At 39.9% G+C, this 25,902-nt stretch overlaps 1 protein-coding gene across 1 annotated transcript in view; it reads right to left on the reverse strand.

Moving 5' to 3' along the window:
- Nucleotides 1-816: 816 nt before the first annotated feature.
- The window catches only part of LOC124116993 (ceramide kinase-like), a 32,541-nt gene continuing 7,455 nt past the window's right edge, over nucleotides 817-25,902 (reverse strand). The window contains exons 2-12 of the mRNA XM_046478657.2: nucleotides 16,875-17,147; nucleotides 15,767-15,895; nucleotides 15,093-15,156; nucleotides 13,150-13,292; nucleotides 12,119-12,193; nucleotides 10,264-10,416; nucleotides 9,423-9,528; nucleotides 8,981-9,057; nucleotides 6,262-6,467; nucleotides 4,811-5,016; nucleotides 817-2,323 (exon numbers count right to left, since the gene is read on the reverse strand). Coding sequence (XP_046334613.2) covers nucleotides 2,224-2,323; nucleotides 4,811-5,016; nucleotides 6,262-6,467; nucleotides 8,981-9,057; nucleotides 9,423-9,528; nucleotides 10,264-10,416; nucleotides 12,119-12,193; nucleotides 13,150-13,292; nucleotides 15,093-15,156; nucleotides 15,767-15,895; nucleotides 16,875-17,147 — 1,532 coding nt within the window. The 3' untranslated portion in view covers nucleotides 817-2,223. The remainder of the gene's footprint in view (nucleotides 2,324-4,810; nucleotides 5,017-6,261; nucleotides 6,468-8,980; nucleotides 9,058-9,422; nucleotides 9,529-10,263; nucleotides 10,417-12,118; nucleotides 12,194-13,149; nucleotides 13,293-15,092; nucleotides 15,157-15,766; nucleotides 15,896-16,874; nucleotides 17,148-25,902) is intronic.

The raw sequence follows: 25,902 nt of genomic DNA on the forward strand, positions 1-25,902 counted from the left end.
ATCGCAATATGCATATCTACATCAAATCGCGTAGAATCGTCTTGACCATAAATATTTCAGAGCAGGTTCAAAAGGAAAAGCTAGCTGCAGACATGGTTTCGTTGCTGCTATGTTTAGTAGTGAACTTAATTACAACACATTTTGTGATTTTTGACTGACAAAAACGCCAGAGGGTTACTAAACAAGCAGTAAGTAATGTACTTTAGCAAGTATCGATACAGAAAACTCATGATACACCGGTGCACCGATGTTTTGTTTCACCTCTTAGTTGCCAAATTAAAAAGCAATATACAAATATTCAACAATTCTTTCTTGATAAGAGAATTTCAAAACATCAATTGCTGACCCTACATTTCCTCAAAAGCATACAGCAACTTTGACTGACATCATAAAAAAACACGATAAAATCAAGGACTGGATATACTACTTAAAAACAAACTTGAGAATAACCTTGAGAACAACTTTGACTTACATTGAACTGGGCTACACAATGTTGCAGGGCTTGGAAAGGATGTGTCGATCACATGGAATTCCTTACTCTCATTAAAATCAGATCTTAGTTCTCGCTACCGCCAAACAAAGATCTGAGGACATCCCATTAGGGGTCACGTCAAATCGACCTTTCATCTGACCAATCAGAGCGTCGCTTACCAGATCATGAAAGTGACAGTCGGAATGTGATTCCTAATCATGCAACCTCGAAAACTTTAACACTGGGTATTCCGAACGATAGTTACAGGTTTAACGCCTGAATCCATACAATCTAGACCATCTATTAGCCATTCCATTCAGGTTTCCATTTTTTAATCGATAATTTGTCAGCAATATGGTTCGAAGCTTAGTTGCCAATTTGAAATCAGTGCCGTAAAGCACGAGAAAGCTGCCTTCTGATTGGCTAATGTCGACTTCTTGTCAGTCCTTCCATTGGTCGGTCAAAGTTCGCACAAGTTCGGTCTGACGTGACCCGTAATGGGATGTCCTCAGATCTTTGTTTAGCGGTAGCAAGAACTAAGATCTGATTTTAATGAGATTGACGGAATTCCCTATCTACATCATTTCTGGATCAACAGAGAAAAGATGTGCCCATCACGCACTCAGAGTCATGAACTCTATAAGCGTCTAAGGAACTCACTAATTATCGCAAAGGTGGGCAGCTCTGAATGTATCGACAAAGGTATGTCCTGGTACTTCTCAAGTTGGTTTAAAAGTAGGGTGTTGGTAGTAACTGCACGGGACCAGTTCCAAAGTTCCATGTAGGATAAAAAACTTAATTCCTTAAGTTTTGCGACATACCCCCACACCACGAAAAACTTAATTCTGAAAATGTTGCATTCCTTGTTATACTCAAAAACACACTGTCATGTAGATGGCGATGGGAAAAAAAAAGACGGGATATACTTCCTGACAACTCCGAACAGCATATGCCTGGTAGATTCTGATGTGGCATAGTTTACATTACCAGTGGTGCGAAGAGCTTGGGAGCCGAGTTAACTGCTTCTTTCTCTCAACTCGTCCTGACGGAGGTCACAATCTCATGGTGAATATAGGATCAGAGGTTCTGCTTAGTTTAGTTACTATATAAGACATTGAGAAATCAAGTTGATTTTGTCAGATATGCCCTCCATCCCCCCTAAACTTAAGGAACTAAGATATTTATCCACCATCAAACTTTTGAACTGGTCTCTAACATAACAGAAAAGTTGACACAGCTCTTCTGCATCTTCACTATACATTTCTCAATGTGCATCTGAAGCCCACCATTATTATATCCTGACAGTTGATATCCATGACACAAGCGTATGTGATATCTGTTACTATCCATATCACAAGCTCATGTGATATATGTCAATAACCATATCTCAATATAAGCTCATGTAATATCTGTAAATAATCACACTGCAAGTTCAAGTTATATCTGTAAATAACCACCTCACCAGCTCAGGCAATATTTGTTAATAACAATATTTCAACTTAAGCTCGTGTTATATCTGTAAATAACCATATCTCAAGCTCTAGGGAAATCTGTTAAAACCATATCTCAAGCCAATGGAATATCTGTTAATAAACATATTGCAGGTTCAGGTGATATCCGAGACGAGATGGAGGGCGTGTCCATGTGATGTGTGTTGACGGTTCAGATGTTCCTGCGGCGTGTTCAATAGATAGTTCAAGCAATCACTGTTCACATCTTCACTATTCACATCTTCGCTATTCACATCTTCACTATTCACAGCTGGAGCAGCAAGGAGGACAGTTGAGCACCGGGTCTTTGCCGAGCTTCTCCACACCTCTAGCAAACAGTGAGATGAGCTGTGTGTGTACCCTGGAACAGATCACAGATACATAGAGAACAGATCACAGATACATAGAGAACAGATCACAGATACATAGGGAACTGATCACAGATACATAGGGAACTGATCACAGATACATAGGGAACTGATCACAGATACATAGGGAACAGATCACAGACACATAGGGAACTGATCACAGATACATAGGGAACTGATCACAGATACATTGGGAACAGATCACAGATACATAGGGAACAGATCACAGACACATAGGGAACTGATCACAGATACATAGGGAACTGATCACAGATACATAGGGAACTGATCACAGATACATAGGGAACTGATCACAGATACGTAGAACAGATCACAGATACATAGGGTACAGATCACAGATACATAGGGAACTGATCACAGATACATAGGGAACAGATCACAGATACATAGGGAACTGATCAGAGATACATAGGGAACTGATCACAGATACATAGGGAACTGATCACAGATACATAGGGAACTGATCACAGATACGTAGAACAGATCACAGATACATAGGGAACTGATCACAGATACATAGGGAACAGATCACAGATACATAGGGAACTGATCACAGATACATAGAGAACAGATCACAGACACATAGAACAGATCACAGACACATAGAACAGATCATAGAACAGATCACAGACACATAGAACAGATCACAGATACATAGAGAACAGATCACAGACACATAGAACAGATCACAGACACATAGAACAGATCACAGACACATAGAACAGATCACAGATCATAGAACAGATCACAGACACATAGAACAGATCACAGACACATAGAACAGATCACAGACACAGAACAGATCACAGACACATAGAACAGATCACAGACACATAGAACAGATCATAGAACAGATCACAGACACATAGAACAGATCACAGATACATAGGGAACTGATCACAGATACATAGGGAACTGATCACAGATACATAGGGAACTGATCACAGATACATAGGGAACATATCACAGATACATAGGGAACTGATCACAGATACATAGGGAACTGATCACAGATACATAGGGAACTGATCACAGATACATAGGGAACTGATCACAGATACATAGGGAACTGATCACAGATACATAGGGAACAGATCACAGATACATAGGGAACTGATCACAGATACATAGGGAACTGATCACAGATACATAGGGAACTGATCACAGATACATAGGGAACTGATCACAGATACATAGGGAACAGATCACAGACACATAGAACATATCACAGACACATAGGGAACTGATCACAGATACATAGGGAACTGATCACAGATACATAGAACAGATCACAGATACATAGGGAACTGATCACAGATACATAGGGAACAGATCACAGACACATAGAACAGATCACAGATACATAGGGACCTGATCACAGATACATAGGGAACAGATCACAGATACATAGGGAACTGATCAGAGATACATAGGGAACTGATCACAGATACATAGGGAACTGATCACAGATACATAGGGAACAGATCACAGATACATAGGGAACTGATCACAGATACATAGGGAACAGATCACAGATACATAGGGAACTGATCACAGATACATAGGGAACTGATCACAGATACATAGGGAACTGATCACAGATACATAGGGAACTGATCACAGACACATAGGGAACTGATCACAGATACATAGGGAACTGATCACAGACACATAGAACAGATCACAGACACATAGAACAGATCACAGACACATAGAACAGATCACAGACACATAGAACAGATCACAGATACATAGAACAGATCACAGACACATAGAACAGATCACAGATACATAGGGAACTGATCACAGATACATAGGGAACTGATCACAGATACGTAGAACAGATCACAGATACATAGAACAGATCACAGACACATAGAACAGATCACAGACACATAGAACAGATCACAGATACATAGAACAGATCACAGACACATAGAACAGATCACAGACACATAGAACAGATCACAGACACATAGAACAGATCACAGATACATAGGGAACTGATCACAGATACATAGAGAACAGATCACAGACACATAGAACAGATCACAGACACATAGAACAGATCATAGAACAGATCACAGACACATAGAACAGATCACAGATACATAGAGAACAGATCACAGACACATAGAACAGATCACAGACACATAGGGAACTGATCACAGATCATAGAACAGATCACAGACACATAGAACAGATCACAGACACATAGAACAGATCACAGACACAGAACAGATCACAGACACATAGAACAGATAACAGACACATAGAACAGATCATAGAACAGATCACAGACACATAGAACAGATTACAGACACATAGAACAGATCACAGACACAGAACAGATCACAGACACATAGAACAGATAACAGACACATAGAACAGATCATAGAACAGATCACAGACACATAGAACAGATTACAGACACATAGAACAGAAGAAACTCTGTGTACCTGACATGAACAGTTGGAGATGTGACAAGCTCCCCGTCAATGTTCCACACACTGTTGTGGGGGGACTTGAGCTGTTTGTGACCGAGACGGTTCCTCAGGACAGAGGCCGAGGCTGTGGCCTCCTCCGCTTCCTCAATGTCCGAGTCAAAGAGAGGCTGGAATCGGAACTCTTTGACACGGTACACCTGGATGAAGTTGAAGTCAAACTGGAACAGCAAGTCAAGACGATGTAGTCAACACATCAACAGTTCAGGGAGGATTACATCAGGCTGTATTGGGGCTTTGTAATGGAGTTTAACATTGTGTTCAAGATTACTGCACTTACATAGCGACGTGCATGCATGTGTGCATGTCTGGCTGCTTCTACTAATGCTGGTTTTATAGGGCTAGCCCATTGAGTTACCAGTTTAACAAGGATAACCTTATAATAATAATAATAATAATAATAATAATAATAATAATATACTGATTCCGAACCGACCAGTCCTTGTTCTATCCCCTTAAATCTGGTCATATACAGCGCAATATTTTGTTTAAAGGCTGTTGTCAATGATTACGTAATTCACATTGACAACCCACTCAACCCATGCCGCTTCACTCAATATATTAGCCAGCACCAAAGAGTTTGTGTTTTATTGTAGACAAACACACAGTGTTTTTAACGTAGAGCTAGGTTAACTGTAGTTTTACCTCGCAAAATTAAACATTTGAAACCTCACGCTGCGGGTTCGTTTCCAAATTCAATTCAGCGCGGTTAAATCTACACGAAACTAGCTCAGTATGTTTATCTCCTAATTATACACATACCGTATTCGACATAATAAGCGCCCTGCTCTAATAAGCGCCGACGGCGGTACTTGCTAATATATTAGCTAGTGAACAATCCCAATTAGCACCCCTTCCGATTGATCAATGTACAAGAGACTTATTTATTCGCGTATAATACGCACTCGTGTGTTATATGCACCCTTAATTATGGGCAATTAAATTCTGAAAAAATATATCTGTCGTATATAAACATTTCAGGCTGTCAGCATAAACCACAAAATTTATCTTTCAACTCTCTTTTTTTCACCAAAATAATCTTCTAATAAGAGCCCCCTATTTCTAATTTTGAGAGCACCCTGGGCGCTTATTACGTCGAATACGGTATATCGCTATTGGGAGTTTATGTGACATGTCACACACATGGGTGTGATACACACAAAGTGATACAAATTACAAGTCACCTGAAACAGCATTTAAGCATGATTATCTAAATAAAGTTCTACTTATTGGAGCAAAAATACCCAATAGACTAGACAAAATACAGAAATAAAATTATCAGTACCCAATGCGAATAATTTGTGAGTTAACACTCAATGGTTGAAAATACTATCTGGACATTGTAATAGACTCTGGTACTATGAAGGAGGTTAAGAAGACGCACCAACACATCTCCATTCTCTCACCTGGTCCGCTTGTTTGTCAGCACACCGATGTAGATGTCGGAGGAAGTCAATACGAGAGCAGTTGTAGATGATGCAGAGGTCAAGACAGCCATCGCCGAGGTGAGTCGCTGGAGACACTCCTTCCGGCGTCATGCCGGTGCGACAACTCATACTGAATGAGTTGATGCCAACAAACCTGCCACGCACCTTGTGCCAGCCATCTGCTCCTGTAGACCCAATCAGGAAGTTAAGCAGTGGATCTTGCCAAATGTTTTGTTTGTTTGTTGTTTACACCTAACTCAGCAATATTCCAGCTATATGACGGCAGTCTGTAAAAAATCCAGCCTGGACCAGACAATTCCAGTGATTGACATCATGAGCATCGATCGACACAATTGGGATACGATGACATGCATCAAACAAGTCAGTGAGCCAGACCACCTGATCCATGAAACAAAGCTCCTCAACCACTTCACTTCTTACAGCATTATCTTAATATATAGTCTGGAAGGTAATTTAAGGTACCAACGTTTACTACAATATCTGAAAAACTATCGGACCTACTCCAGTCAAAGTTGGTATGAGATTATTAAACAGTCATACATAACTGGATATTGCATTTAAAGACAATCGGTGCATGAATAAAAAATCTGTCTATCTAGCTATCACTATATTTTATGAACAACCAGACCTGTTCGTCACGGGTGGAACAAGCATTCATTGAAACAGCCATCTGCATAATGCTACCCCTGCGTCACAGGGCCATATGACACAGTTGAACTAATCAACTCAACTCGAAAGGGTGCACGGGAATCATGCACGTTGAGATGCCCAACGCTAACACCGTATTCGAGAGTGCGTGATTCCCGTGTAACCTTTCGAGTTGAGTTGATTGGTTCAACTGTGTCATATGGCCCTGTGTATGTATGACTGTTTAATAATCTCATACCAACTTTGACTGGAGTGGGTCCAATAGTTTTTCAGATATTGTAGAAAAACGTCGGTACCTTAAATTACCTTCCAGACTCTAGGTAACGCGGTCAGTCGGTCAAAATAAATTCCTTTGGACTGTTTGTTTATGCATAGTTTGCGGGTCACAAAAATGTATCCCCAGCATCTAGGATACCCATATAATTCACAGTGTGTGAGCTCATGTACGTATTTGGCTCTCAAATTCATAGCAACTTCTTGGTATTTTCATAATACTTGCAGAATATCTTCAGTAACCTTAGAAACAAACACTGCAGGCCTAGCATTCAGCTGAAACTGGTGACTTCATCATCCTAACATCTTGGCAAACACTTTCTTTAAAAATGACAGTTGCCTTACAAAGCAGGATCGTTGGACATTGCATGTGATAAATATCTGCTGGTATCATAAAAGTTGATAATTCAGAAATAGTTGTGTGGAATGGACTGAAAGGAGGAGCTACAATTTATGCTATCGTGGTACAATACCACAAAGCCACTCAGGTCACACACTGTAACCAACCAATCCAAAACACTTCTCCTTGTCAGGATTTATTCAAGATGGAAAAAGTTGTCAGTACCTGCTGATAATAATCCCGAAGACCGGGTTTCCAATCCTATTAACAGCATTTCCCACCAGCAGATCGTGGTACACACTCTCATTTGTTGTACAATAAGGAGACACTACCGGCTATTTGTTGTACAATAGGGAGACACTACCGGCTATTTGTTGTACAATAAGGAGACACTACCGGCTATTTGTTGTACAATAGGGAGACACTACCGGCTATTTGTTGTACCATAGGGATACACTACGGGCTAGCTGTTGTACAATAGGGACACACTACGGGCTATCTGTTGTACAATAGGGACACACTACGGGCTATCTGTTGTACAATAGGGACACACTACCGGCTACCTGTTGTACAATAGGGAGACACTACCGGCTATCTGTTGTACTATAGGGAGACACTACCGACTATCTGTTGTACTATAGGGAGACACTACCGGCTATTTGTTGTACAATAGGGAGACACTACCGGCTATTTGTTGTACAATAAGGAGACACTACCGGCTATTTGTTGTACAATAGGGACACACTACGGGCTATCTGTTGTACAATAGGGACACACTACCGGCTACCTGTTGTACAATAGGGAGACACTACCGGCTATCTGTTGTACTATAGGGAGACACTACCGGCTATCTGTTGTACTATAGGGAGACACTACCGGCTATTTGTTGTACAATAGGGAGACACAACCGGCTATTTGTTGTACAATAAGGAGACACTACCGGCTATTTGTTGTACAATAGGGAGACACTACCGGCTATTTGTTGTACCATAGGGACACACTACGGGCTATCTGTTGTACAATAGGGACACACTACTGGCTATCTGTTGTACAATAGGGACACACTACCGGCTATCTGTTGTACAATAGGGACACACTACCGGCTATCTGTTGTACAATAGGGACACACTACCGGCTATTTGTTGTACAATAGGGAGACACTACCGGTTATCTGTTGTACTATAGGGAGACACTACCGGCTATTTGTTGTACAATAGGGAGACACTACGGGCTAGTGTATTAGGAAACACATCCGCATGAAAGTCCCTATCCTCAATGGTATTCCAATGAACACTAGAAGACTTGATTGATCAAATTCACAACGTTATGCCTGACAGATGAATAAACTCAACACCTACACATTCTAATCCAAGGGTGGTAACCCAAGTTACCCAAACTGACACCTGTAACACCTACCTGGTGAAAATGGCCGTGTGACACCTGATACACTGTGATCCCTGTTCCTCTCTGTTGCTTTGGCACATACATTACACCTGCAACAAAAATAATAATCTGTTAATATGGCACTATCTTTTTGCAAAAAATCAAAAGAGGTACACATTCTAACCTGCCATCCTCAATTTGAAAACTACAATGCAGAAATATAAGGATTCAATAATAAGGATGGTCCAAAAGAGTGAGTGAATAGAGTTTCGAACCCATGGTAACAGGGACGCAACTCTGCACAGCCAATTGATGACTGGGCTACCCATTTCCCCGTAACCGAAGTGGTAGACAACTTCTGTTAAATACATGATCCATTATTACATAAATCATCTATTATCATGATAAAATCACTTTATAGTGATCAGGAATAATTTTGCTGACAAGCATAAAACATAAGGACTGAAAGCATTACCCTGCATTACACCTGGTCCCATCACGGGGATGACTTTCACTCTCCGCAGAGAGCAGGAAGGATACTTCCCCTTCGTAGGAGTTGTTGGCGAGAAACTTCTTGAAACCTGGCAACAAAACATGTATATACTATTACTTAATATGAAATAGAGGGAAAAATTATATTGCTTGTTTGTTGTGTTACACGGAAGTTATCAATATTCCAACCATCTGGCAGCAGCCTCTAACAGAAAATCAAGTCTGGACTAGACAAACTGGTGATTGAAATTATGACAAACATTTAATGTCGTTGGGTCAGATGGCACAATCAAACAAGCCACTGTGCCTGACTTCCTCATCCAATTGTGTCACCAGTTACAACAAGCAACACGTTTTTGTTTACCTATTCTTACCAAGGTCCCAAGGTCTAAATATAACAATGACCAGACTTGACCAGTTTCTGTAACAGTACATGTATTTGTTAAAGTTTAAAATGGAATTTGTTACATGCATATCAGGCTTTAAACTACGGCAAATTTATGAGCCAGCAAACTTTTCCCACCCCCACCCAAGCTCTTTCAGAACCTCATTCATGGCACATATACCTTTACAAATAATAAACTTCTGTGGACCAGTATGGAAAGTTGTTTGGGGAGAGATAATTGCTATTTCACAGCATTCCGTATCTAGCACTTGGAGACACATACACTGAATCTTTGGATTGATTGAGTATGGTTTTACGCCGCTTATAGCAATATTCCAGCAATATCACGGAGGGGGACACCAGAAATGGGCTTCACGAATCTTTGGAAGGTAACAAAAGATGATTCAGGATAAAATATATTCCACTTATTAATACATACCACACCAGTTGTATCTGGCTGGACCCATCCACCGGAGCCCCATACTGTCTTCCAAGAGGTCGCCATAGTAACCATAGGCAATCATGGACACACTGTACTTGATAAACTGGTCCCTGTTGTACAGTGCACACACATCCATCCCAACTGAGTCACCTGTAAGCAGTCACAGGCTAGTCAAAATATTCAAAATTACCGTAAACCCTCTATTAGATGCCAGACCTTCAATAAACGCCAGGTCTTGTAAAAAAAACGGAAGAAATTATGATCCATATCACATTAACTTAAGGCATGTAATGATGTAATGATTACGCTCTTCACTTAATGATGACTGTTTCCTGCAAATGTCCCTTTTGTATGACTGTATAATTTAGGATTGTTTTGTTTGTTTAACATGTAACCAAGCAGTTTGTTACACCGTAATACTTGACACAAACTTATGACAGGCACTGAAAGCATGTAGCACGGCAACTTAACATGAGGCGGCCACCACTAAAGAAAACTAAGCAAGGCTTGCAAAGATTTCATTCTACACCGCATGTCACTATTATGACATTATATCGCTCATTGGGACGTAAAAAATATTACATCACAATCGTACAAAGAAAAGCGCCAAATAGGAAGCTCTCTGTTATCCTCAAAGCATGAAATGCATTCTCTTTGCAGATTTCAATTGTGTTTTCTGAATGAAAGTATCACACATCCTTTGAATATCTTAGTAACTTTGCATTTTGTAGCATATAATTGTACATATAATTATATAAATACGCCTACTGACAAAGACTGTAAAAGAAGTACTATTTTAAAACTATATATGCTTCCGCAATGATACAGCCATCAAATTGGCTGTTGCAATTAGAGTGGTTTTATCGTGATTTAATACCTCTGATTGACCAATCAAAATCAAGTAATTACAAAATTCATGGTTGAATTTGGGATTGTTTTGTTTGTTGTTTAACATTTAACCACTGGATGATATTGTGAATAAAGTGCCACACAATCAACCAAGTCACTGAGTCTAACCACCTGATTTAATCTAGTCACCTCTTCAACAAGCATAGGTTGGGACCTAAAATCTGCTCAGAATCCCCAGCTACTTGGGGACAATGACATGATATGATGACCAGTGAGTGACATAATAAGCATCAACTCAGGGTATACAAGTCAATGAGTCTGACAACCCAAATCACTAAGTCTCAAGCACAACACGTCGCTATATAAGTGCAATAATCTTGGACGCGACGTTAAACCCAATTTCACCTCACCTCACCTCAAGCACAAGTTACTGAATTCCGATCAGGGAAATAACAAGGAGTATATTCAGTAAAAATATGATGGAAATGCAGTATGTAACTTTAGCCACTTGTCTGAAGCCTGAGTCTAGTAAAATTCTGTTTGGTCTAGTAGTGAGTGATTTGGGTTTAATGCCGCTTTTAACAGTATTCCAGTTATATCACGGCGTATCAGCTTAATGTAGGAGGAAAGCCCGAAGTGATGCAGGTCTCAGACGTTTAACATCTTCGGTGAAACCCACGAGCACGGGTATGGTGCTGACAAACCCAGAAACATAATCGGGGCGAACTGGGATTCAAACCAACAATCCTAGGTTTTTGGCGTGCCCAAGGGATGCAACTCTGCACAGCGAATCACAGCGCCTTAGACGACTGGGTCACCCGTGCCCCTTGTTTGGTCTAGTAAGCTTGGCTGGTAATAAGTCTAATAATGACATCAAAAACTGCACATACCTTTCTGCATTTTAACATGAACATTTGAACAGCTACCTCTGATGACTAGGTAATCAATGAAATGGAGTCAGGACAGCAAAGAATAGCTGATTGAACCTAAACAGGAGTCTTACCTATAATGATATGTATTGCTGAAGTAACTGGGTCGTTGATTCCAACGCTGGTATACACAATAGCATCAGTCGACCCTGAAACAAAGGCTTGCTGTGATACACAAATGTCATGGGTAGGTGCATGTGTAAAACTAGTCATATTTAGTCATAGTCCAACCACACCATCCTATTTGTATTAGAGAATGAAGGTTACAAAACAGTCAGCAATATTTCAAATATATGACAGCCTGTTTGTTGACTGTTATGTAACACAGCATTCAACAATATTCCAGCTGTATGATGGCGGCTGTAAATAATCAAATCTGAACCAGACAATCCAGTGATTGATTTCATGAGCATCAATTTATTGGGATACGATGACATGCATCAACCAAGTCACCGAGCCTGACAACCCGATCCTGTAAGTAGCCTCTTACAAGAAGTATAGTCGTCTTTTACGGCAAGCACGAGTTGCTTAAGACCAAAACACAGGATGATACAGCCTGCAAACATTGTGAAAAACAAAACCTGTATGAGACAAACCAGTGGTTGATAACATGAGTAACAATTCACTATTGACGACGACAACAGACCCATCACAATCACATACTGTAGCCACTAAATCCACATTTTTTTCACAAAATTGTAGTAGTGACTCATTCTGCCATGGACTGGGTGAGTGTCTGAGTCGGGTATATCACCACTTTGAACAGTATTTCAGTTAAATCAGGGCGTGTCAGCTTGATGTGGGAGGAAAGCCCGAACTGATGCGTGTCCCAGACGTTTACCACTTCGGTGAAACCCACGAGCACGAGTATGCTGCTGACAAACCTAGAAACATAATCGCGATCCAGGATCAAAACCATGATCTGAGGTTTCTGGCATGCCCAAGGGACGCAACTCTGCACAACGAACTGCAGCATCTTAGACAACTAGGCCACCTGTGCCCCATTCTACCATGGAATACATAACAGGTTCATCCACAATGACCAGTGTATATACACAGCATTGACACAGGGGTCACAACAGGGCATTAATCACTACATATTTACCTGCAGGAATGATACCGACACGAAGTTTTGGCTGTATGGGATGATGGTGAGTCTCCTGGTTGACCCCGCCTTCCTTGGTGGATCTGTCCAGCAGACCATTCAACACCTCGGAGAAGGTACCGTCACCACCCACACACACCACCCTGGGGGCACAACATGACAATGTAGGACAGAAATGTTCAAGAATATACATGATCAACATTTTACAAATACTTTGGATGGATTGAAAACAATCATTTGGAGAGTCAGTATCAAGCAAGCTAGGGAGGTCGATGATGGTTTTCTGGGAGTTTACTTTGATGTCTGTTTGAACAATGTTTCAATAATATCACAGGGTATCAGCTTCTTGTAGCAGGAAAGCTCAATGATCCAGAGGGGTTTGTTTGTTTGTTGTTTAACTCCGCACTCAGCAATATTCCAGCTATATGACGGAGGTCTGTAAAATAATCGAGTCTAGACCAGACAATACAGTGATTGACATCATGAGCATCAATCCATGCAATTGGGATCGATGACATGTGTTAACCAAGTCAGCGAGCCTGACAACCCGATCCCCTTAGTAGCCTCTTACGACAAGCATAGTGGCCTTTTATGGCAAGTATGGATTGCTGAAGACCTATTCTATCCCGGATCTTCAAAACGTCTCAAGAGGGGTAGACTACAACCTTGGTGAACCCCATGAGCTGATACAGCAAGGATCACAAGCAATAGGTTCAAGCCCACCACCTATTTTTGAAGTAGCGAAGGGAAGCAACTCTATGCAGCATATTGCCTCAGACTTGATTATCCAGGGTATCACATCTCCATTCTGTTATGATATATACTATAATGAGGCTGTAAACCTTTTGGAGCAGAGAATGAAAATCGAGGGCACACTGAACCAATCAAAATGCCTCTTCTGAATAAGAGTTTAGGAAAGAATAAACATTCAAAATGGCAACCTCCAAGCTATCGTTATACTATTTACTTTTAGCTGGAAAATATGTTATCTCGAGTATAAGAGTGATTTGAGATGGTTTGCAAAAAGGCAAGTTGAGTACTGGTGCTATCACCACTTTTGAAAGACCCCTTTGATATGTTTTGACGGCTAAGGTAAGCATTGTGTCATATTTAGGACTCAACCAAAGCTAGGATGGCTATTGGGTCTATATCATGAAATATCACCCTATATCAGGGTATATATCATAATAGAATGGATATGTAATACACTGGATAATCAAGAATGTTATTTTCTTGGTGAGGTAAAAGCATAGATTAGCTCAAATAAAGTAGGCATCAGTCAAATCACCCATCTACAGTAGATCTCTGTCAACTCACCTGTCTACAGTAGATATCAGTCAACTCAACTGTCTACAGTAGACATCAGTCAACTCATATCTGCAGTAGATATCAGTCTACTCACCCATCTACAGAAGACAGCAGTCAACTCACCAGTCAACAGAAGACCAGTCAACTCACCTTTATACAGTAGACATCAGTCAACTCACAAATCAACAGTAGACATCAGTCAACTCACCTGTCTACAGTAGACAGCAGTCAACTCACCTGTCTACAGAAGACAACTCACCTGTCTACAGTAGACATCAGTCAACTCACCTGTCTACAGTAGACAGCAGTCAACTCACCTGTCTACAGAAGACAGCAGTCAACTCATCTGTCTACAGTAGACATCAGTCAACTCACTCATCTACAGTAGACAGCAGTCAACACACCCATCTACAGTGAAAGCTGTCAACTCACCTGTCTACAATAGACAGCAGTCAACTCACCTGTCTACAGTAGACATGAGTCAACTCACTCATCTACAGTAGACAGCAGTCAACACACCCATCTACAGTAGACAGCAGTCAACTCACCTGTCTACAGTAGACATCAGTCAACTCACTCATCTACAGTAGACAGCAGTCAACTAACCTGTCTACAGTAGACATAAGTCAACTCACCCGTCTATGGAGTCCAGGTTGTAGTCCTGGAGGACATCTTTTGCATGGTTCTGCCTCTCCGTCACTAAAACACAGCAGATTAGTCCCATCAGGCTCATTCTACCATAGCTTGTTTCCCAAGTTTCAGGCTTCATAGCATTTCTAACATCACATCCCTTCAATTTCCCTAGGCTTAAGTGACCGCCTCCATGGTCAAGTGGTAGAGTATCTGCCCGGACAACCTCCATGGTCTAGTTGTAGAGCATCCACCCAGACAGCGGAATGTCTAGGGTTCGATTCTCGACCGCATCATACCAAAAGGCGTTAAAAGATGGTACTTCTTGTTACCCTGTCTGGCGCTCGGCATTAAGGGGCTAAAACAAGGACTGGTCGGCTCAGAGTCAGTATACTGTGTCTGAGTGGGGTATTCATGTTAAACTGCAGCATGGTATCTCAGTGGGCTAGCACTATAAAATTGGCATTAGTCCAGACTAGTACAAGCAGCCACACAAACACACACACACACACACGTGCAAGCACATCGCTATATAAGTGCAATAATCTTTAATGCGACATTAAACCCCATTTCACCTCACCTCAGCTAAGCTTAAATCTATGTTAACCTATAGGAGGAGGTAGCCCTCTTTGAAGAACATGCCCTTGACTGTCAACAGCTACTGCCAGAGTCCACTCACTGATGACTTCTGTGCTGATCCCTGCCAACTCGAACAATGGCGCCACCTTCGTGTTGTACACTGATGGTCCCTTCTTCCGGCCTCCAAAAGGGTTCACAAACACCAACAGCCTCCTTGGTCTATGAAATTCTGTAACAGTCAATCAGTTGGTTAACATTTCATGCCACTGATCTCTGGAAAGGTTACATCACATATTAGCACATGAGAGTACTCATTTGACCATTTGACAGCAACATTTCTGCACGTCACTCAGCAAGAGACACCACTATGTGCCAGCTTATGTCACTCATTCTAAATCCCTCTAAACAAAGCACTGATATTTCAAGTGTTAAAATTTGGTATTTGTCTGTTTCTTGTAAAAAGCCACACTCAGCAATATTCCAGCAGTAATGTCTTTGCACATGAAAAAACATTAAAGCCTATTTGTAATTCAGAAATAAACGATGAGTAGGAGTTGTTTATTGTACAATAAAAGAGTACAGGGAGAATAAACCATGAGGGATGCAGCCCTGAGTGGTTTATTCTCCCTCCAGTGTTTTATTGTATGATAAACAACGACCACGCATCGTTTATTTCTTATATGAGATATCAACATTTTGTACATCCTTTTTAACTAACAGACTCGTTCGGCAAGGGTGGAAACTGGACTGTGGACCATAGTGGATGGCATTAAATAGGGCTGGGACAGGTAACTTGGGAACTCGGGCCGAGTGGGTACTGAGTTGGACCCGGGTACCCACAGGACTAACCGGACCCATGGTTAGTCACGTGAACTCTATGGTTACACTTTAAATGACAAATGTTCACATTTCTTTCTGACTATGCACACATTCCTTCTGAACTTATATGTTTGCATAAAGATTAAACTTCAGTCAACTTCAGTGTATGCCTGACAAGATCATTTTATACCTGTATATATATAAATACATTTCGACAGGAGTACGGTCAAACGTTTCCCAATCGGTCATTTTGTACCTATCTCTTGAGACCCACAGCAGGTACCCAGTTAGGGTCGGATAATAGGGGGTAGGGTACCCGGGTAGTAAATTTGGACTCGTCCCAGCCCTAGCATTAAAGCATGTATAAAACATAGTACAAAGAATAATACCTGGTCCCTGTAGAAGATACAGAATCTTGTCCACCCACATCTGTGCTGTGCTGTGGTCCTTACAGTTAAACACCATCTTCTTGTGGCGCCACCTATGTTTGGTCTGCCGCTTGACGTAGTACACGCAGAACGCAGTGGAATGCATCTGCTGCATCTCGATGCAGAGGTAGACCTTGGTGCCATCTTTCCGCTTGAACCGATCTTTGTTGACATGCTGCTGTTCCAACTGTACCCCGATCACTTCCTGGAGCTCTAGAAGGTTATTCAGACGACCTGGAACACACAGAGAGTTGTCACTCATACCATGCAAACTAGGGGTGTCACGATTCACCAATACATCAATGCATTGATAATATTCTCAAATGATACATACTTACCTGTATCAATTCATATTTCAATCCTGTATCAATTCACATATGGACCTATGTATTCATATTTAATTTATTTAACTTTGAGTGCACATCTGGGGTACTTCGCAAACAGGGAACTTGTTATTTTATTTGATAATAGAAAGTACTTTTGTTGCCACTCCATTTTAATTTTAAATACATTATTGATTGAAATGAGATATTTATATATCAAATATGAGACCAGACTTTCAGTTTCTTCATACCTCCTCGTAGATTCTCCAGTGATCGTATGCATTATTTCAACTGAATCAAGACACGATTTGTCTCTTGTTTTTCACAAGTTTTCAATATTTATGTCTGAATGCGGGCAGGTAACTTTGAAGATGGGCAGGCAACATTTATTGGTCTAGTTGGGCTATAAAATTCTTTCAAACACTGAAGCCAAGAGGCCTGAACTCTATGAGTGAAATCTGGATGTATCAAACACCAAAGGCCCTGTAAAATTACTTCTTAAGCTAACCTTAGACGTATCAAAAAATCATTTACTAGTATGTAATACTTAAATATGATGAGGAACAGGCCAAAGTTACAAATATCTCAATTTAGGGTTAGGGTCAAAATTTGTAGCAGGTGTTCAAGACGAAAATCTTTCTGCTACAGACAAGAAAAACATCTGGTGAGTCCAGACAAGAATATTGATCCCCAGCAATCTGTGCTTGTCGTAAGAGGCAACTAAATGGATCGGGTGGTTGGGTTTACATGTCAGTGTATCCCAGGGGGTTATATGAAGCAAAGCTGTTATACTTATTGTCTAGTGTCTCTATATTCCATCATGCTGGTTAACTATCAGACAAAGTGTACATGATAATAACAAACATGATAATGTTCACCATGTTTGTTTGTTGTTTTTCGCAGCACTCAGCAATATTCCAGCTATGACGGCAGTCTGTAAATAATCGAGTCTGGGCCAGACAATCCAGTGAATTATGTCATGAGCATCGATCCACGCAATTGGGATCGATGACATGCATCAACCAAGTCAGCGAGCCTGACCACCCTATCCTGTTAGTCGCCTTTTACAACAAGCAAAGTTCACCATGTACAAATGATGTAGCCAGCTTAGGACATGACACAAATTGTAACTCCACAGTAATTGCAGATGCTTATCAAGATCTACGTGTAACATTATGCCATGTAGCCATGGTAACACTAACAGTCAAAAGCTCCAGGTATGCAGACAGCATATCAAAACAGAGCATGTTTAATGTGTGATGTAAAACTGTAACTCAGCAGCAATAGATGCATCAGATGGAGATCGTGATTAACACATAGCATCAGATAATGTTACCATGGTAACAGTCAAAATACCCCAGGTGTCACAAACATGACAAAGTCAACAGATGAAAACATTCCCAGCAAAATACATTCTGTTGAACTACAAACTGCATTCCACACAACTGATATTATACATTACAATATACATGATACGCACATGACAATATACATGATACACACATGACAACGTACATGATACACACACATGACAATATACATGATACACACATGACATTATACATGATACACACATGACAATTGCATGATTGATACACACATGACAATATACATGATACACACACATGACAATATACATGATACACACATGACAATATACATGATACACACACATGACGATATACATGATACACACATGACAATATACATGATACACACATGACAATATACATGATACACACACATGACAATATACATGATACACACATGACAATATACATGATACACACACATGACAATATACATGACAATATACATGATACACACACATGACAATATACATGGTACAGGTTCTCTGGGGTCTCAGACATTGACAATGATTGAAACATGATCACAAAGAAAGCATGTTTCTGGAATCCCTTGGGAGACAAATTTTGGGGGGAAAAGATTCAAAATTGAGACATTCTTAAAGTTCTTATTTTCTTCTTCTAATGGTATTTTAACATTGTGTTTTAACACTGCATTAAAGGCAATACTGTTAAACCAAGCATAAAGCCCCTTTCTCTTTCATGTTCATTAAATAAATATATTCCACAGTCATGGTGCAGGACTAACCATGGTATCTCCAATGCTAGCACTACTAAACCGCCATTAGTCTGGACTAGCAGTCACACCCACACCCACCCACCCACACACACACACACACACACACACACACACACACACGTCACAATGTAAATGAAATCATCTTGAATGAAACTGAACCCTTATTTCACCTCATCATTTGTTGTTTAAAGCCACACTCAGCAGTATTGCAGCTAAATGATGGTCCAAAATAATAAAAATAAATAAAAATCCAGCCTGGACCAGTCAGTCCAGTGATTGACATCATGACCATCGATCTACGCAATTGGGATACAATGACATGCATCAACCAAGTCAGGGAGCCTGACCACCTGATCCCGAAAGTCGTCTCTTACGACAAGCAGTCGCCTTTTACGGGATACATGGGTTGCTGAAGACCAAATCTACACCTGATCTTCGAGAGTAGAAAGTATTCAAGTAGTGGGGCAAGGGTTGGGTTTAGATGAACTAGGGTCCTACAAAAAAAACTTGAGTATCCGACCAGGGGAGATAACCCACATCTTCACTCCTCGATCAATCATGGCGCAGACATGGGAGAGAAACAGTAGTGTCTGAACACAATTTGATGAATATGGTGCAATGAAAAAAGAACAAAATGTTGATTGTGTAGCATATTACCATTGAAATCAGGTATCCTACTCCAGGAAGGGAGACAAACAAAAACTTGAGTACCGGTACACATTATATTTTACCCATCAGAACCTTCGGCTTGATGTGGGAGAAAAGCCAAGGGAAGTAATGCAGGTCTTAGATGGTTTTGGTGAAACCCACAACACAAGTTCAAACCTAGAACAATTATCAGGGCAAACTGGAATTCGAACCTATGGTCATATGTTTCTGGCACAGGTTATTGGTAGCAACTCAGCAAGGCAAATTTGAACCCTTAGATGATAAGTGACACCAGTACAGATATGAAACTAAAATATTCAAAGAGAAGGAGCAAAAATCATGTAATTTTATTAATCTGAGTATGTCATGAGATGAGTAAGACGTATCTGGGTTCTAAAGAACCTACATATGATTGTGTTTTTAAAGATTTGAGAATACCGGATCAAATTTCTGCACTTGAAGTGTCGTCTGCTAAACCACACATAAGAACATGATTACATAGTGTGCAATATATTGTTTTTAATGTCTTATCAAACTGTTTCAAAATGGACATGTTTATGCCTGATTTACCAACAATTATTAATTTATCAGGTTCATAACCTAGATTGTCTACTCTCATGTTAATTACCACTGGTTACCATGGTTACAGTTATCACATACTAATGGAATCATAGTACACTCGATATTGATATGAACAGAGGAAATAATCCTGTTTCTATAGTAACATCACGGCTGTAATCTAGTAAATTATTTACTAACATCACATGCTTTATTCATGCACTAGATAACAATCATCTGTTCTCATATATTCATTACAAGGCTTGATTTAGGGCACTTGATTTCACTTGCTCTAGGTGCAGGTTGACATATAACCTAGTTGCACCAGACAAAACAGGTTCCATAAACTTATCAAAGTAGAAATGTCCACACACAATATTTTCTTGAGTATAGTGCGCACCTCCCTCTAGCAGATTCAGTATTTTGGAGAAAAAAAATTCGAATGTCAAGCGCATTCACACCCGATTTCGTGTATTTACATGATGATTTTGCGTACTTCAGTATGGATTTGTTGACATGGTGTTTCCGGTGTTATGTGCTCACGGTAATATCTCTCCATGGAAAAAACCCACATCAAACTCATTATTTCGTGTATAATGCGCACCCCGTTCTACACAGCTGTAAAAAAAAGTGCGCACTATACTCAAGAAAATACGGTAATCTTGAAGTCCCCAACGCTTGAAGACATCAAGCCCCCAAAAGCATGACAAATTACACGTATCAGCATGATCAGAGAGATTATTGACGCTGTATGGTAAATAAGCTTCAAGGTATTGAATGTGTTTAAAAAACCAATGTTGTGTGCACATGTAACGGTTTGACACAAATTTGAATGATTTCAACATGCACTTGGTGCATGTAGACATAAATATTAGGTTGCACTTCTTCGTAACAGGTTGCACTAGTTACGACCCTTGACATAATATGGATATAATATCATATTTAATTCACATGTCACATTGATTATTCAGATACCTACTCGGCACATTCAAAATATGTTTCAGGAAGATCATATTGACAATATGTTATTCCAAAAACAAAGACATGAAAGAAAATTCATTTTCATAAATCAGTCATATCATTGTTTCTGCATTATATTCATTCCTGTGTTTCTATTATGAGAACAACAATGGCCTGGTAAACACATGAAAGCTAACAACATATGCTATCACCATGACTAGAGTTGGAAACCAAAGACCCCAGGGGAAATCTAATGTGTGGCACACAATGTGAGTTGACAATTAACATGATTAGCAGCGAGTTTATCGAACATGTCAGATACTGCTTATCCATATGCGTTGTTCAAACAGCAAGTGTGCTCAGCGGGCTCCTGACTGGGTCATGTATTGACCTATACTACTTACGCAACACTACAATGAACACAAAGGCACTGCAGAGAAGCTTGCCTAATAAGCTGAATTGAACTTGAAGTCATTGAACATTCTTTTCATCATGTCACACCATGGTGGCTCTGTAAAGTACTTTCACAGTTGAGAACTTAGACACTATAATAGAATCTGATGAATAAGTTGAGGTGAAATGGGATTTAATGTTGTGTCAGATGCATGTGTATGTGTGTGGCTGCTTGTACTAGTCTGACTTAAATGTGTTTTACAGTGCTAGGCCATTGAGATACCATACCACTCACACACAGTATACTAAGGACATAAACTTAGTGTGTTTTGATGTAGTCCAACTGTCGAGTAGCTACCTCTTATTCTAATTTGGAACCGAGCGCTCTCTGTAGCAAAAAGGAAACCCCTTTTTAATCAGAATCAAGCATTCCTCAATGTCATGGTAGAATCAAGACGTCGGTCTTGTTTTATCTTCCAAATGCTGAGCAACAGGCAGAGTAAAAACAAATACCATATTTTAAAGTCTTTGATATGATGCAGTTGGGGGTCAAACCACTAACCCTCTGTTCTCCGCACGAAGCGGTCAGTGAATGAATACGACTGATGCCACTTTATGTTTATATTTGTAGAGTTTAGGGGGGTGCAATATTACTGGTATACCGGTATATTACAATGCTACCTTCAGCAATACATGTATCGCATTACAACCATTGCGTACTGATATTTTCCAATACAGTCATAGAAGAATTAACATATAACTATATAAATCAGATCTACTATGGTGAGGCATTTGGGTGGACTGGATTCCTATCTAAACCATGTAAACAGCACACGATTTACGCAGTTTACATTAATATTCCATACTGACGACGTAACAGGTGATCCTGTTATCCATACTACCCATCTTCAAATCTCAAGTCTGGATAATTGAAAGAAGTACCATTTGAAAAGTACATAACATATCATTTAGGCCCCAATATGTATTTTGTATCGTAATAGGGCTTTCCGCATTGCAAAATATTGCAATATGATTTATCAGCCAATACTCCAAACATGGTGGAGATAGTGTCTACCTTTGGCCAGCATATATAGCACATGAAGATGTAGTGTTCCAAAACAAGGATAAGTACCAATGAGACTTTAGCCCCAGTCCACAGAAACCCACCTTTATTAACTTGTATATCTAGAGGGGGGGGGGGATGAGGATGTACTAATTATTTTGTAAAAAAACCCAATCATATCCAATAACTGGATACAAAAGTTTTAAAAAAAAAGTACTTAGAACATTTTACGGACTATTGTTTTTAAAATGACCTCATATTTTGTTGTATATGCTGACAAAATAATGACCACCAAGTGATATTCCACTTATATATATGTCCCCGATATCTGTGATTCCAGCCAAATTCACTTTCCTTGCTATTATTGACAGTGATAGCTTGATACCGACAGTAATCATGGTAATTAGTAAACTGAATAAAGAGATTACATTTTTCAAAGGTGACATCTTCCCGAGGTAAGAGTGTTAACTCACTACTAAAGTCCAGTTTCCACCCTTACCAAACTACACTGGATGTTTGCGGCTTGACAGTAGCACCACCAGTGCTTATACAGGTTATGTCCCTTCTATGTCCCTCCTATGACCAGGCAGATTCCACCTCTCATATCACTTGCATTTGCTTCAACTAAAAAGGTGGCATCCAGTCAAGTCGATCTGATCAATAATCAAGATCTATATTGTAATAAAACAGGTCTTACCTCGCAAAGTGCATCAGATCATTTGAGCGCCTTGATTAAAACCATGCATACATTAGGAAAATATCTGTTGACGTCTAGTTTATGGTACACATGCTTTGCAAAACCTACAGTCGAGCAAAACCTGCACGTTGAAATCAAATCAGATGTCTAGTAAGTCGAACGATTTTGATTTGACTATGCCGAGACTTGTTAGTCAAGCCAAAATGTAACTCCGGAATTGTAGCCTTGTTGGACAAGGGTGGAAACTGGATTTTACAGTCAGTTAACTCCCTTGCTTTAGGAAGATTTGGTTGGTTGGTTGGTTGGTTGGTTTGTTGTTTAACGCCGCACTCAGCAATATTCCAGCTATATGACGGCGGTCTGTAAATAATCGAGTCTGGACCAGACAATCCAGTGATTGATATCATGAGCACACAATTGGAATCGATGACATGCATCAACCGAGTCAGCGAGCCTGACCACCCGATCCCGTTAGTCGCCTTTTATGACAAGCATAGTCACCTTTAATGGCAAGCATGGGTTGCTGAAGACCTATTCTACCCCGGAATCTTCACGGGACTGCTTTAGGAAGATGTCAAAGAGACTGCCTCATCAGCATTTCACACAAAGATGTAGGCGGCACGGGTGGCCCTGATGTTTCTAGATTTGTCAGCACCAAGCCGGTGCACATGGGTTTCATCAAAATGGTCAACGCCTGAGACCTGCATCACTTCAGGCTTTCCTCCTACATTAAACTGACATGCTGTGATATAACAGGAAAACTGTTCAAATCAGCATTAAACCTTCTCACTCACATTAAGATGTAAATGATCCAGTGGTATTAGTATGGTAAGCATAATTAATCAAATAAAGCCAACCTTATTCTATGTAATAAATTACTTATCAAAATAAATCAATATCAGATTGATTGTAAACAGAGCATGGGAACATTTCTATTCATCATAAAATCAAATCATGTAATACACACGGATGTTCAATTCTATCATAATTGCCATTCTGAACTATGGTGACCTTAAGCTTTCGGAAATGTCAGCAAAAGTTTATCCAACTGTTGACTGTGCCAAGGAGGTCAGATGTTATATCTGAATTTATTGCCTATTTAACAAGTAGTGACCTTGAAATTCAACCAATCATATGCCAGAATAATCCCATTAAAATATATGGCGTTGCTTAATGTAAGGTAGCCGTGACGAGTCCAGTGATATAGCATGTGAAGGCAACACCCAGTGAAGGTGACACAATCAATACAGAGCAGCCTCTGTGTCAATCTTGACCTTACTTCAACACTTGGAGCCTATCCTGCTATCTCACAGAGTTCCTGATAGGCTGGGTATTTGCATAAAATACACAAAATTAATCACCATTACCCAAGTAATTTGAGTTGCTTGCATAAAAATACACATGAAAATTTAAAAACTTAGTAGTAGAACAACACTGTGTGTAATTACCCAATGTAGCCTCTACAGCTAGTTTACCTGTACTTCTTTATAGAACAATATTTACAGGCATCACACATGCAGGAACTCTACTGAAGTGTATAATGTATATATAACAACACTGTGTGTAATTACCCAATGTAGCCTCTACAGCTAGTTTACCTGTACTTCTTTATAGATCGATATTTACAGGCATCACACATGAATGAACACTACTGCAGTGTATAATGTATATAACAACACTGTGTAAATACCCAATGTAGCTTCTGCAGCTAGTTTACCTGTACTTCTTTATAGATCGATATTTACAGGCATCACACATGAATGAACACTACTGCAGTGTATAATGTATAAATGTTGCTATGTCTAGCTTATTGTGAGTTTATTATATATGTTACACACTTAGGGCAGCACATGACCAAATACAAATTAGATGGCACCCGAAGAGCTTTTTAAGCATGTTAATTGGAATTATCTTTTCAAATGTCTACGTGTCGGTGTAAAAGCAACCATTAGGCTGGACCCAAGGGAGTAAAAACATATATTGATTACCCAAAGAAAGCTATGATTACCCATTGTGAATGATAACTTGTGAGTAAATACTCACATTTTCTCAATACATTATCTGGAACCCTGGTCCTAGTTATATTGGTAAAATGGAAGCAATAAATATTCATCGTCAATGCAATATTTGACATGGGTAGTCATCATTTGTTAAGTAGCAAAGCTTGTAAATTGGTTAAACTATGAATTACAATCAAAACATGGATGTTATACACAGCTTAAGAGACACTCAAACAAGATG

Source organism: Haliotis rufescens, unplaced genomic scaffold, assembly GCF_023055435.1.
Source record: "Haliotis rufescens isolate VD_foot unplaced genomic scaffold, xgHalRufe1.0.p SCAF_23, whole genome shotgun sequence".
Classification (NCBI taxonomy): domain Eukaryota; kingdom Metazoa; phylum Mollusca; class Gastropoda; order Lepetellida; family Haliotidae; genus Haliotis; species Haliotis rufescens.